We start from the raw sequence: 14,629 nt of genomic DNA on the forward strand, positions 1-14,629 counted from the left end.
TAGATTTTAAATTTAAATTTTAAAATTTTAGACATACAGCACGGTAATGGGCCATTTTGGCCCATGAGTCTGTGCCATCCAATTTACACCCAATTATCCTACAACCTTCAGTACATTTTGAATGATGGGAGAAAACCGGAGGCGTGGGGAGAATGTTAAAGCATCTTACAGACAGTGTGGGACTCAATCAGTCCTGATCGCTGACACTAACAGCATTCCGTGAACCACTGTGCCACCCACAACACGGAATGCTGCATTCAAAGAGCGGCAGTCATCATCAAGATCCACACCACCCAAGACATGCTCTGTTCTTGCTGCTGCCATCAAAAAAGGCACATAGCTATCACAAGGCTCATCACACCACGTTCAGAAACCGTTGCTACCCCTCCACCATTAGCTAAACAACAGACTCAATCAAAGACTCATTTACAAACTGTTACTTTATTACTGAATATTTACATTTTCTGTAATGCAGTTTATTTACATTTTCTTTTATGCAGTTTATTTACATTTCTTTCTTTGATTAAATTTCTCTCTTTTGTATATGCATCTTTTTATAGTTATTGATAAGTAGAAATTCTGCCTGGCTCACAGGGGGAAAAAAATCTCAGGGTGCTCCTGACAATAACTTTGAATATCTCTCTTCCAGTCTTCACTACTTTCCCTTTCCATAGTGTCCTGTAGCTAAGCAATGTGCTCAGTTTGCTCATCTTCTGTAGTTTTTGCTTTTGTTTCCACATTTTACAGGAACTACCTCTGTCCTTCAACTGTTTCCAATGCTGAGGATGAAGGGGGTGCTTTCTTCCTAGAACAAAGCACACAAGTAACTTTTTCCCTTTATGTAACTCTGCATATATGAAGATTGAACTCTATCAACTCTTAAGTCACAGTTTCTTGTTGCAGACACGTTTGCTGATGCTATTGCAAAAGATCAAATTGCTCTCCTCCATGCCATGTTCAGACATATTAAATTTCTAATATTCATTTTCTAATATTCATTTAATCAGTCATTGTTCTTCAAATAACTATTAATATTTTAAATTAAAATTTAGTTAGTAACCTTGTTTTAAGGATTCTTGAGCATGCTCCCACATTTAGTAAGATTTTGCTGAACTGATTGTGACCTCAACTTTGCAACCCTGTAACCTTTTACCCCCTTGCTTATCAAGAGCCTTTCTACCACTGCCGTTCAATGTCCCTGCATCAGAGCACACTTTGAGGCAGAGAATTCCTAAGACCCGTGATCTTCCGGACAAAATACATCATTCCTATTTTAAGACCCTTAATTCTCAAAAAAGAAACATCTGTCACTGTCTCTCAGGATCTTGTGTATTTCCTCTCACTCTATTGAAATCCATCATATATGTAGGTGGCTCGGTTGGCCTAGTGTTTAACGCAACACCTTTATAGAACTGACGATTGGGACTGGGGTTCGAATCTCACACTGTCTGTAAGGAGTTTGTATGTTCTTTCTGTGTCTGCGTGGGTTTTCCCCGGAGCTCCAGTTTCTTCCCACCATTTGAAATGTACTGGGGGAGTGGGTTAATTGTGTGCAAAATGGGCAGCATGTACTCATGGGCTGAAATGGGCTGTTTCCGTGCTGTATGTCTAAATTAAAAATATAGAAGCATTCTTCAGAAGATAAATCTCCCATTCCAGGCATAATGAATTCTAGATCTTTTAAAGTTTCTCATCATTTAGATCTTGTGCTTCTTTAATTTTGCATTTGCCTCATCTTTTCTATATTATACTTGTTGTATCTTTTCCATCTCTATCACCAAGAAGGGGAAGTATAGTTGAAGCATTAAGAAACAGTATCTTTTTCAACCCCTCCAAGTCACGCACACCCCCAACTTTGATGTATACAACTCTTCCTTCATTGTTGCTGGTTCTGAACCCCAGAACTTTCTTCCAAGATTGGGATATATTCACCAACCACTACTTTGTCAGAGGAACTGTGGGAGCACCTTCAATACTAGAACAATGATAGGTCAAGGTGGCAGCTGACCACCATGTCTTCAAAGGCAACTAGGATGAGCAATAAATACTGGATGCCCATAACAAGGGAACATTGCAGTATCTTTAGTATTGTTAAAATGATGTCTGTGACTTAATGTTTATTTTATTTGTTTCTTTTTAATTTAGTTGTGTTTGTATCAAGGCCTCTAATTAATTTTGTGGACAGCTGATTAACTGACCATGATGTGCAGCTAGCTATCTTATAAATCTTGGACATAATGTTTAATTAAAGTCTGATCATATTGACTATCACATGGCATTGTTGTAGCATTTATGTCACTCACCAGTTGCTGAAAGTTCAAAGTTCAGAGTTATTGCTCTGCTAACCTTTGCTTAAACGGAACCTTTCAAGTACTATTTTCATGACTCTCAACAAAATACTTCAGAAGAGGCATCAAAGTGTATTGTGTCTGCAATGGGAATTTATTTTATTATTACTCTGTCAAGGCATGTACATTTTAGAACAAGGGATGCTATCAGCTTGGGCATATTATTCAAAATTATTAACCTTGTTAAATGTCCCAACTGGTGACATTCTGAACTTTTTTAAAAAAAGCAATAGGTAATCTCCTTTAAATCGGCATAATTTTTGACATTTTGTCCATACTATGAATGTGTAGCATGAACTAGTTACTTAAAGGTTATCTTTCTATTGCACAGATAAAACGGCCTCAATTAACATCTGCAGCATTTGTGCAGAAATATGTGATAATGCTGATCAGTGGAATTCTTTACATCTATAATCCGATCAATACATTATGGATTCCAGCAAAAGGTGAACAGTGCTAAATGTGTTATTATGACAAGTTATTGATAATTTATCTCCTGAGGGTGAACTTAATCATGGGTGTGGGTGAAAAACAGGTGGAATAGTTTTTGCATTATTTTTGATACTTCTATCATTAGTGACATAAATTTAAATTTTAAATTCAATTTAGACGTACAGCACAGTAACAGGCCGTTTCAGCCCAGTAACAGGCCGTTTCAGCCCATGAGCCCATGCCACCCAATTGCACCCACTTAACCTCCAATTCTAAGTACGTTTCAAACCGTGGGAGGAAAACGGAGCATCTGGGGGAAACCCACGTAGACACTGGGAGAACATACAAACTCATTACCGACAGCACGGTCCCGATTGCTAGCGCTGTAACAGCATTGCACTAACCGCTACGATATCTGTACTGCCCAAGGTGGAAAGGAGGAGAAATGAAAATCAAGCAGGGAATTGCTTCCTTCAGTATCTAATTTCACTTTCAATGCATTTAAAAAAATCTATTCAATTTTAATTAAGATCAATTGTTATTATTTTGGTACTTATGACTATAGAATCATTGTTTTAGAAATACGAGGTAAAACAAATTTTTTAAAAAGTAGCTCACTATCTTTACATGGGGATCTTTAATTCATTTGGACTTGATCTCTTAAAGGTATAAATGTAAAAATAGATGGAATTTCAACCAATCAATGCTGCATCAATGAAGACACCTTTTGTAAGGTACTTGCTGAACACTGTGACATTGTTTACTTTATGATAATAAAACCAATAATTTGGACATTATAGTATTACTAAAAAGTAAAATATCTTAAGGCACTTTATTAGAATTTTAGAAAAGTAAATATGAAATTTTGACCACATGAGGGAAAATTAGGACTGGTAATTAAAATCATGGTCGAAGAATTGGTTTTTTAAAAAATTTTTTTGTTTTTCACACCATAAATCACATTAACCATGCTACACACTTTTTCCTTTTCATACATATACAGTGCCATTTTCTCCCCCCCCTCCCTCCTCCCATCCCACCCTCCCTACCTCCCCCCTCCCGTCCATTTAAGGTATAAAATCTAGGATACATTAAACCAGTCAGACAATGTTGTCATTCAATAAAAATACACCAGAAATTCCACTGAGTCCATTCTTTTCATTTCCTTTTCTTTCCGTTAACTTAGGTAGTGATTGTCCCCGGTAGGTTTTCGCTATTGTGTTTAATGTAAGGCTCCCATATTTGTTCGAATATTTCAATATTATTTCTTAAACTATATGTTATTTTTTCTAATGGAATACATTTATTCATTTCTATATACCATTGTTGTATTTTCAAATTATCTTCCAATTTCCAGGTTGACATAATACATTTTTTTGCTACGGCTAGAGCTATCTTAACAAATCTTTTTTTGTGCATCCTCCAAATCAATTCCAAATTCTTTGTTTTTTATGTTACTTAGGAGAAAGATCTCTGGATTCTTTGGTATATTGTTTTCTGTTATTTTATTTAATATCTGATTTAGATCTTCCCAAAATTTTTCTACTTTCTCACATGTCCAGATTGCATGAATTGTTGTTCCCATTTCTTTTTTACATTGAAAACATCTATCAGATACTGTTGGGTCCCATTTATTTAACTTTTGAGGTGTAATGTATAGTCTGTGTATCCAGTTATATTGTATCATACGTAACCTCGTATTTATTGTATTTCTCATCGTTCCAGAGCATAACTTCTCCCGTGTTTTCTTTTTTATCTTTATATTTAAATCTTGTTCCCATTTTTGTTTAGTTTTACCATTTGTTTCCTCATTCTCCTTTTCTTGCAGTTTAATATACATATTTGTTATAAATCTTTTGATTATCATTGTATCTGTAATCACATATTCAAAGTTACTTCCCTCTGGCAAACTCAAACTGCTTCCTAATTTATCCTTCAAGTAGGATCTCAATTGGTTATATGCCAGCACTGTATCTTGAGTTATATTGTATTTATCTTTCATTTGTTCGAAGGATAAGAATCTATTACCTGAAAAACAATTTTCTATTCTTTTAATCCCTTTTTTCTCCCATTCTCTAAAGGAAAGGTTATCTATTGTAAAAGGGAGTTACTTGTTTTGCGTCAATATTAGTTTTGGTAATTGATAATTTGTTTTATTTCTTTCTACATGAATCTTCTTCCAAATATTGAGTAGATGATGTAATGCTGGAGAACATCTATGTTGTACCAATTTTTCATCCCATTTATATAATATGTGTTCAGGTATCTTTTCCCCTAATTTATCTAATTCTAATCTAGTCCAATCTGGCTTTTCCCTTGTTTGATAAAAATCTGATAGGTATCTTAATTGTGCGGCTCTATAATAATTTTTAAAGTTTGGCAGTTGTAAGCCTTGTTTATACCATTCTGTTAATTTATCTAGTGCTATCCTCGGTTTCCCCCCTTTCCATAAAAATTTCCTTATTATTTTCTTTAACTCCTTGAAGAATTTCTCTGTCAGTTGTATGCCTGAAATAGGTATAATATCCTTGGAAAAATGTTCATTTTAATACAGTTTATCCTTCCTATTAGTGTTAGTGGTAAATCTTTCCAATGCTCTAAATCGTCCTGTAATTTTTTCATTAGTGGATAATAATTGAGTTTATATAGTTGGCCGAGATTTTTGTTTATTTGTACACCTAGGTATCTTATTGCTTGCTTTTGCCATCTAAATGGTGATTCCTTCTTAAATTTTGAGAAATCCGCATTATTCATAGGCATTGCTTTACTTTTATTTACGTTGATCTTGTAACCCGACACTTCTCCATATTCCTTCAATTTCTTATATAATTCTTTTATTGATAGTTCTGGTTCTGTTAAGTATACTATAACATCATCCGCAAATAAACTGATTTTATATTCCTTGTCTTTTATTTTTATCCCTTTTATATTATTTTCTGTTCTTATCAATTCTGCTAGTGGTTCTATAGCTAACGCAAACAATAAAGGTGATAGTGGGCATCCCTGCCGTGTTGACCTGCTTAAGTTAAATTGCTTTGATACATGTCCATTTACTGTCACTTTCGCTAATGGTCCCTTATATAATGCTTTAATCCAATTAATATACTTCTCCGGTAAACTGAATTTTTGCAATACTTTGAACAAATAATTCCATTCTACTCTGTCAAAGGCCTTCTCTGCGTCTAAAGCAACTGCTACTGTTGGTGCTTTATTCCCTTCTACTGCATGAATTAAGTTAATAAATTTACAAATATTGTCTGTTGTGCGTCTTTTTTTGATAGATCCAGTTTGGTCTAGATTTACCATTTTCGGTACATACTCTGCTAATCTGTTTGCTAATAGTTTAGCTATTATCTTATAATCTGTGTTAAGTAAAGATATTGGTCTATATGACGCTGGTGTGAGTGGATCTTTCCCTTGCTTTAGTATTACTGTAATTATTGCTGTTTTACATGAATCTGGTAAGCTTTGCGTTTTATCAATCTGGTTGATTACTTCCAGGAGGGGCGGAATTAATAAGTCTTTAAATGTTTTATAGAATTCTATTGGGAATCCATCCTCTCCTGGTGTCTTATTATTTGGTACTTTTTTAAATTATCTCTTGTATTTCTATTATTCCAAATGGCTCTGTTAATTTATTTTGTTCTTCTATTTGTAGTTTTGGTAGTTCAATTTTAGTTAGAAATTCATCTATTTTCCCTTCTTTCCCTTCGTTTTCAGTTCGGTATAATTGTTCATAGAATTCTCTAAAGTTTTCCTTAATTTCTTTTGGATTATATGTAATTTGTTTCTCTTTTTTCCTTGATGCTAATACCATTTTCTTAGCTTGTTCTGTCTTAAGCTGCCATGCTAAGATTTTGTGCATTTTTTCACCTACTTCATAATATTTCTGTTTTGTCTTCATTATATTTTTCTCCACCTTATATGTTTGTAGTGTTTCATATTTTAATTTTTTATCCGCCAATTCTCTTCTTTTAGTGATATCTTCCTTCATTACTAATTCTTTTTCTATATTTACTATTTCCCTTTCCAACTGCTCTGTTTCCTGATTATAGTCCTTCTTCATCTTGGTTACATAACTTATTATTTGCCCTCTAATGAATGCTTTCATTGCATCCCATAGTATAAACTTATTTTTCACTCATTTCGTATTTATTTCAAAATACATTTTAATTTGTTTTTCAATAAATTCTCTAAAATTCTGCCTTTTAAGTAACATGGGGTTTAATCTCCATAAATCTTCGTCCGCGAAGCCAAGCCAAAGAAGATACATTCTTGGAGGGATGTCCTCTAACTTTACTGTCAATATTAAGGGTGAATGGTCCGATAGTATTCTAGCTTTATGTTCTGTTTTTCTTACTCTATCTTGCATATGAGCTGATAACAAAAATAGGTCTATTCTTGAGTATGTTTTATGTCTAGCCGAATAATATGAATATTCCTTTTCCTTTGGGTGTTGTTTCCTCCATATCTCCAAAAGTTGCATTTCTTCCATCAATTTAATTATAAATTTGGTTACTTTGTTCTTTTTGTTAATTTTTTTCCAAGTTTTGTCCATATTTGAATCCAAATTCAGGTTGAAATCCCCTCCTATTAATATGTTCCCTTGCGTATCTGCTATCTTCAAAAAGATATCTTGCATAAACTTTTGATCTTCTTCGTTAGGTGAATATACATTGAGTAGATTCCAAAACTCCGAATATATCTGACATTTTATCATTACGTATCTCCCTGCTGGATCTATTATTTCCTCTTCTATTTTAAATGGCACATTTTTACTAATTAATATAGCTACTCCTCTTGCTTTTGAATTATACGATGCTGCTGTTACATGTCCTACCCAATCTCTCTTTAATTTCTTGTGCTCCAATTCAGTTAAATGTGTTTCTTGCACAAATGCTATGTCAATTTTTTCTTTTTTCAGTAAATTTAGCAGTTTCTTCCTTTTAATTTGGTTATGTATTCCATTAATATTTAATGTCATATAGTTCAACGTAGCCATTTTATACTTTGTTTATCTTCCCTTTCCGTTTCTCCATCATTACCTTGCCTTCTTATCCATTTCTGTTTTCTTGTTTTGAACCCTTTATAAGACAACATTCCTAAAACATCAAACATTTTCCTTATTCTCCTATTTAAAACTTCTTTAGCCCCAATCTCCCCTTCCCCTCCTGAATTGTCCTTTATCCCTTGTCGGACAACCACATCTCCCCTCTCCATTTGGATTTGCGAATTCACTCGCAAGCGTCAGCTGATTTTGCAGTGACCGTAACTCCTCCCCACCCAGCCCCCCCCAGAAAAGATTTCACTTTTCATTTGTAACAAAGGTCACTCTTTTAATTCCCTCCTTATTCCCTCTATTCCATTTCCTTCCCTTATTAATTCTTGTCTATACTATCTATATTTTCCTCTAAATATGGATACATTCATGTATGCACATTATACATATACACACATATACCTCTTTACCCACATACATATAAATCGTGGTCATTTTTACTCTTATTACATGTCTTCATCTCTCTGTTTGTTTTGTAGTTGTTCTGCAAATTTCCTTGCTTCCTCTGGATCCGAGAATAGTTTTTTTCCATAAGATCGTTTTCGATGTATTGAACTCCTTCCTCTTCTTCAGGAGTTCAAAACTTATGTGTCCTTTTAGTTCGCAGTCTTTTGTACTCTCGTTACACGTCTTCATCTCTCAGTCTATTTTGTAATTGTTCTGCAAATTTTTGTGCTTCCTCTGGATCCGAGAATAGTCTGTTTTGCTGTCCTGGAATAAATATTTTCAATACCGCTGGATGCTTTAGTATAAATTTATACCCTTTCTTCCATAAAATCGCCTTTGCTGTATTGAACTCCTTTCTCTTCTTCAGGAGTTCAAAACTTATATCTGGATAAATGAAGATTTTTTGCCCTTTGTACTCCAGTGGCTTGTTGCCCTCTCTTACTTTTTCCATTGTTTTCTCCAGTACCTTTTCTCTTGTAGTATATCTTAGGAATTTTACTAAAATAGATCTTGGCTTTTGTTGTGGTTGTGATTTAAAGGCCAATACTCCATATTTCCATTTCTTGCTGTAGTTCTGGACATCCTAGGATCCTAGGGATCCAATCTTTTATAAACTCTCTCGTATTCTTGCCTTCTTCATCTTCCTTAAGGCCCACTATCTTTATGTTATTTCTTCTGTTATAATTTTCCATTATATCTATTTTCTGAGCTAACAGCTCTTGTGTCTCTTTAACTTTTTTATTAGATTCCTCTAATTTCTTTTTTAAGTCCTCTACCTCCATTTCTACTGCTGCTTCTCGCTCTTCCACCTTGTCCATTCTTTTTCTCATTTCTGATAAGGTCATAACTATTTTATTCATTTTCTCTTCTGTATTGTTTATTCTTCTTCTTAAATCATTAAATTCTTGCGCTTGCCATTCTTTAAATGACTCCATGTATTCTTTAATAAGAGAAAGTATATCCTTTGTCTTGCCTTTCCCTTCTTCTTCTATTTCACTGTACTCTTCCTCTTCCTCTTCTTCTTCCTCTGGGTTGGCCATCTGTTGTTTCTTTGTTGTCCTTTTCTTCTCTTCTTTCTTGTTTTCGTTGTCTTCTATGTTCTCCTCTTGCTGCAGCTGTTCTGCAGCTGTCATTGCCGGCTGTGGAGATCGACTCCCCAGCTGGTCACCCCTCCCGTCGGTGTGTTTTTTTGCATGCGCGGTTGCGCACTTTTACTCGGCTCAGCGAGCCATTTTTGTAGTCCACTTTCTACCGACCTGAGGGAGCAGGTTTCTCTCTCCACCGCGGGCCTCTTCGAACAGGTAAGGCCTTCTCCTTCTTGTTCCGTTGTCTTCTCTTCCTCTCTTCTTACCGTTGGTTTCGATTTTTCTTTTTTCGTCGCCATCTTCTTTCCACCTTTATACTCACTTTACTTTAATTTTTATTTTTGTGCCTTTGTGTTTTCCTTTGTTTTTTCCGACTTTTCTGGAGAGGGCTGGAGTTCACCGTCCGGCCACTACTCCATCACGTGACTCCTCAAAAGAAGAATTGGTTTTAAGGGAAATTCAAGTAGAGAGGCAGAAATGCTTAGGGAGAGGATTTCTAGCCTTCTGGTCTAGATATCTGCACAAATATCAACAAAGATAGAATAAATAAAAATCAGTTATATGTAAAATAGTTCAATTGAAGAAACACAGTTGTCCTGAAGGAATGGAGGAAAAGCAAGGTAATTGAGGATTGAAAATTTCACCATCATCCTGTCAGAATTGTAGCCGATGCAGGGAATAATCATGAAGGTTATGGGTGAAAAGGACAATGCAAGGTAATGTGGCACTCGAGTTACGGATGAACTCGGGTTTATGGAGGGTGGAAAATGGGAGGTGACTATTGGAAAAATCAAGGCCAATTGTTGTGAAAACACGGTTAAGGATGAGCAGAAACAATGTGACAGAGGTGGAAGGATGCAATCTTTGTGTTAGAGAGGAAGGCAATTAATCATGCATAAAGCTTGTGAGCAGTCCAATTCAGTCTTGGATAATGGCCGGGGGAGGGGTGGAGTTGGAACTGAATGAAGGTAAGAGTCATCTTCAAGGAACTCTGAACATAAATGGAGTAGACTTCATTGCAGGAATAATAAGCATGGAAAGAAGCAAGCTAAGTTCCAGCAAATAGAACAGAGGAGGATGCTATCAATCATGTCTGATGTACAAACTGGGTGCAAAGAATGAAGGACTATTTACCATCATGTGTATGTTCACTCACTTACTCCATCCATCCAATCACATGTATTCTGACATGAAACCATATACATTATCCTGGTATCCGACACCTATAGGGATTAGTAGATGCCAGATAAATGAATTTTCAGGTTGTTTGAGATTGTGTGTTGTGTAATTGGTGAACTAACGGCAAAGCACACCAATTTTAAATTTCCTATTTATTTTCTGCAATTTTGTTTGCCTATTGTTTGAGGCTGCTGGTTGCCTGAATTCTGGAAATTCAAGGGAATTTTACTGTAATACGAGATGTGAAAACTAAAAGAATGACATTCATTCATATTGTGTAATCACATTCTTACAATAGTCAAAAACCACTGGGAAGATACAAAGAAGATTAATACACAGAAGGGTCTCAAATTAGCAAAGAAGATTAATGAGCAAATAATGAGAAACTGGTAGAATTCAGCATCCATGGGTAGAAATATTCTGTCCATGTTTTAGGTTGGGACCATTTATCAGGACTAAAGTAGTAATGGATGATATGAAAGGGGAGGGGGGGAGGAGGAAAAGGATTGGGTTGGGGTAAAAGGTTATTGGACAGAAGGTGGGAGAGTGGAGAGACACTGGAGGTAGTAAAGGTTAGAGAGAAAAGTAAGAACAGGAGTAGGTAAAGAAGATGTGGAAATAATGGAACAGAATCGAGTTGAAGATGACCTAAAATTATAAAAATGATCATTCATGCCTTTGGATTTGAGGCTGTGCGGAAGGAATATGTTTCTCAAGCTTGCTTTTGGCCTCTACTGGCAACTGCACACCCTTTTCTTATCTGAAATATTCTTCCTTTAACGCTGAATCTCTTTGCCCTTCCAAGAGAATTGTCTAAGAGTTTCTGGTTCTTATCAGAGAAGAGGTTTTCAATGCTGCTGCTCCTTAGTACGTTTGGTGCGTTGACAGGACATCAAGTGCATGATCTCTTTATAATTTTCATCTGAATCTTACACCATCAGAAAACACCTCAATAATATTTTATTTATCATAACATCACCGGTTAAAATTGTTACTCGTATTTTAAGCTAATTTTTTAATGTTTTTATTGGGGAAATGAAACTTTGCTTCCTTTACAGAATATTAGCCACTTAGTTATTGCATATAAGAAGAGTATCAAAATATCTGAAGTTTTATTATTCTTGTCTACTAATGGTGGTTTGGATTTTGAAGAAATAAGACCAGAAATGCCATCCGAGGTATGTTAATCTTGAGAGAGATAATTTTTTAATGCCAATAAGTGTTTGGAATGGATGAAATTCAAATGTAAAAGATTTTATTTTTAAACTTTATTTAAGATTTTATAACATGAATAACATATAGGATTACATTTAAAAAAATTAAGAATAAAATAATAAAATTACAATACAATATCAGTAATCTAAATAAACTATACCCTCCCCAATAATTATTACACATTAATAACCCAACTCAAATTTCCCCCCCAAAATAAAGAGTGAAGAATTAATAAAGTTAATAATATATGTGAGAAAAAAAACCAACTTACAAAAAAACAAAAACATAATACTAAAAAGAAAAGTAATTTTCTAAAAAGATATCAGACTTAAAAAACATATTTAAATCAAACTTAAATGCATATATTTAACAAATGAAGTTAAGATGAAACATATATTTAACTCAAACTTAATATAAAAAATTAGTAAAGTTAGTAACATTATCAAAAATTCTTAAACAATAATCAATTCTTTAAAAAAAATTGTAGCATGAAAAAAAATATGAAAAAAAAACTTTCTCTATAGAGATAAACCTTCACCAAATATCAACTAACTTCAACATCTATCATCATATTAGTCACATAAACCACCATCTTAAAACAAAATTCAAACCTTATTTTCAACTCTTTATAAGACAACATTCCTACAACATCCAACATTTTCCTTATTCTCCTATTTCTATCTTATTTATCCCCAATCTCCCCTTCCCCTCCTGAGTTGTCCTTTATCCCTTGTCGGACAACCACATCTCCCCTCTCCATTTGGATTTGCGAATCCACTCGCAAGCGTCAACTGATTTTGCAGTGACCGCTATTTCCCCCCACCCCGCCCCCCCCAGAAAAGATTTCACTTTTCATATGTCACAAAGGTCACTCTTTTAATTCCCTCCTTATTCTCTCTATTCCATTACCTTCCCTTATTAATTCTTGTCTATACTATCTATATTTTCCTCTAAGTACAGATACATTCACGTATGCACATTGTCTCTATTCACTCTTATACCTCTTTACCCGCATACATATCAATCGTGATCATTTTTACTCTCATTACCCGTCTTCATCCCTCAGTCTATTTTTGTCTTTACCCACATACATATCAATCGTGATCATTTTTACTCTCATTACCCGTCTTCATCCCTCAGTCTATTTTTGTAATTGTTCTGCAAATTTTCGTGCTTCTTCTGGATCCGAGAATAGTCTGTTTTGTTGTCCTGGAATAAATATTTTCAATACCGCTGGATGCTTTAGTATAAATTTATACCCTTTCTTCCATAAAATCGCCTTTGCTGTATTGAACTCTTTTCTCTTCTTTAGGAGTTTAAAACTTATATCTGGATAAATGAAGATTTTTTGCCCTTTATACTCCAGTGGTTTGTTGCCCTCTCTTACTTTTTCCATTGTCTTCTCCAGTACCTTTTCTCTTGTAGTATATCTTAGGAATTTTACTACAATAGATCTTGGTTTTTGTTATGGTTGTGGTTTAGAGGCCAATACTCTATGTGCCCTTTCTATTTCCATTTCTTGCTGTAGTTCTGGACATCCTAGGGTCTTAGGGATCCACTCTTTTATAAACTCCCTCATATTCTTGCCTTCTTCATCTTCCTTAAGGCCCACTATCTTTATGTTATTTCTTCTGTTATAATTTTCCATTGTATCTATTTTTTGAGCTAGTAGTTCTTGTGTCCCTTTAGTTTTTTTATTAGATTCCTCCAATTTCTTTTTTAAGTCTTCTACCTCCATTTCTGCTGCTACTGCCCGCTCTTCCATCTTGTCCATTTTCTTTCCCATTTCTGTTAAGGTCATCTCTATTTTATTTATTTTCTCTTCTGTGTTGTTTATTCTTTTTCTTAAATCATTAAATTCCTGTGTTTGCCATTCTTTAAATGACTCCATGTATCCTTTAATAAGAGAAAGTACCTTCTTTATCTTGCCTTTCTTTTCTTCTTCTATTTCACTGTACTCTTCCTCTTCCTCTTCTTCTTCCTCTGGGTTGGCCATCTGTTGTTTCTTTGTTGCCCTTTCCTTCTCTTCTTTCTTGTTTCTATTGTCTTCTGTGGTCTCTTCTTGCTGCAGGTGTTCTGCAGCTGTCGTTGCCGGCTGTGGAGATCGACACCCCAGCTGGTCCCCCCTCCCGTCGGTGTGTTTTTTTTCATGCGCGGTTGCGCACTTTTACTCGGCTCAGCGAGCCATTTTTGTAGTCCATTATTTACCGACCTGAGGGAGCGGGTTTCTCTCTCCACCGCGGGCCTCTTCGGACAGGTAAGGCCTTCACCTTTTTCCTCCTTTGTCTTCTCTTCCTCTCTTCTTACCGTTGCTTTCGATTTTTCTTTTTTTGTCGCCATCTTCTTTCCACCTTTATACTCACTTTTCTGTAACTTTTATTTCTGTGCCTTTGTGTTTTCCTTTGTTTTTCCCGACTTTTCTGGAGAGGGCTGGAGTTCACCGTCCGGCCACTACTCCATCACGTGACTCCTCCAAACAAACAAAATTCAAACCTCATTAAGCATTGTACAATTCAATTTTAGTACTCTTCCACCATTTTTCCCTTTTACTCTTGAATAGTTATCCAATAAAAGCTCCAATACCACATTTAAATATCCCCAATCATTACGTTAAAATTCAGATATCCAAATAATAAAAACACATCTACAACGAAATCTATATCTTCAACAAATGGAGCATAAACCACAAACAAAATTTAAGCCTCATTAAGAATTGTACAATTCAATTTATAACTTTCACCATTATTCCCTTCGTTCTATAACTAAAATAGCAAAATAATATACACCAGAATTACCACTCCTTTCACCTTAAAGTTAAAGAAAAAATATAAAAAAACATCCATCCCATTCACATTTAAATTTCA

General features: G+C 35.0%; 1 protein-coding gene across 1 annotated transcript in view; it reads left to right on the top strand.

Moving 5' to 3' along the window:
• Positions 1–14,629, top strand: part of LOC138758691 (cation channel sperm-associated auxiliary subunit delta-like) — a 72,728-nt gene that overhangs the window by 15,751 nt on the left and 42,348 nt on the right. Inside the window, exons 5-7 of the mRNA XM_069927998.1 lie at positions 2,680–2,794; positions 3,447–3,514; positions 11,609–11,728. Of these exons, the coding sequence (XP_069784099.1) occupies positions 2,680–2,794; positions 3,447–3,514; positions 11,609–11,728 (303 nt within the window). The remainder of the gene's footprint in view (positions 1–2,679; positions 2,795–3,446; positions 3,515–11,608; positions 11,729–14,629) is intronic.

This window comes from Narcine bancroftii, chromosome 3 (assembly GCF_036971445.1).
Source record: "Narcine bancroftii isolate sNarBan1 chromosome 3, sNarBan1.hap1, whole genome shotgun sequence".
Taxonomy (NCBI): Eukaryota; Metazoa; Chordata; class Chondrichthyes; order Torpediniformes; family Narcinidae; genus Narcine; species Narcine bancroftii.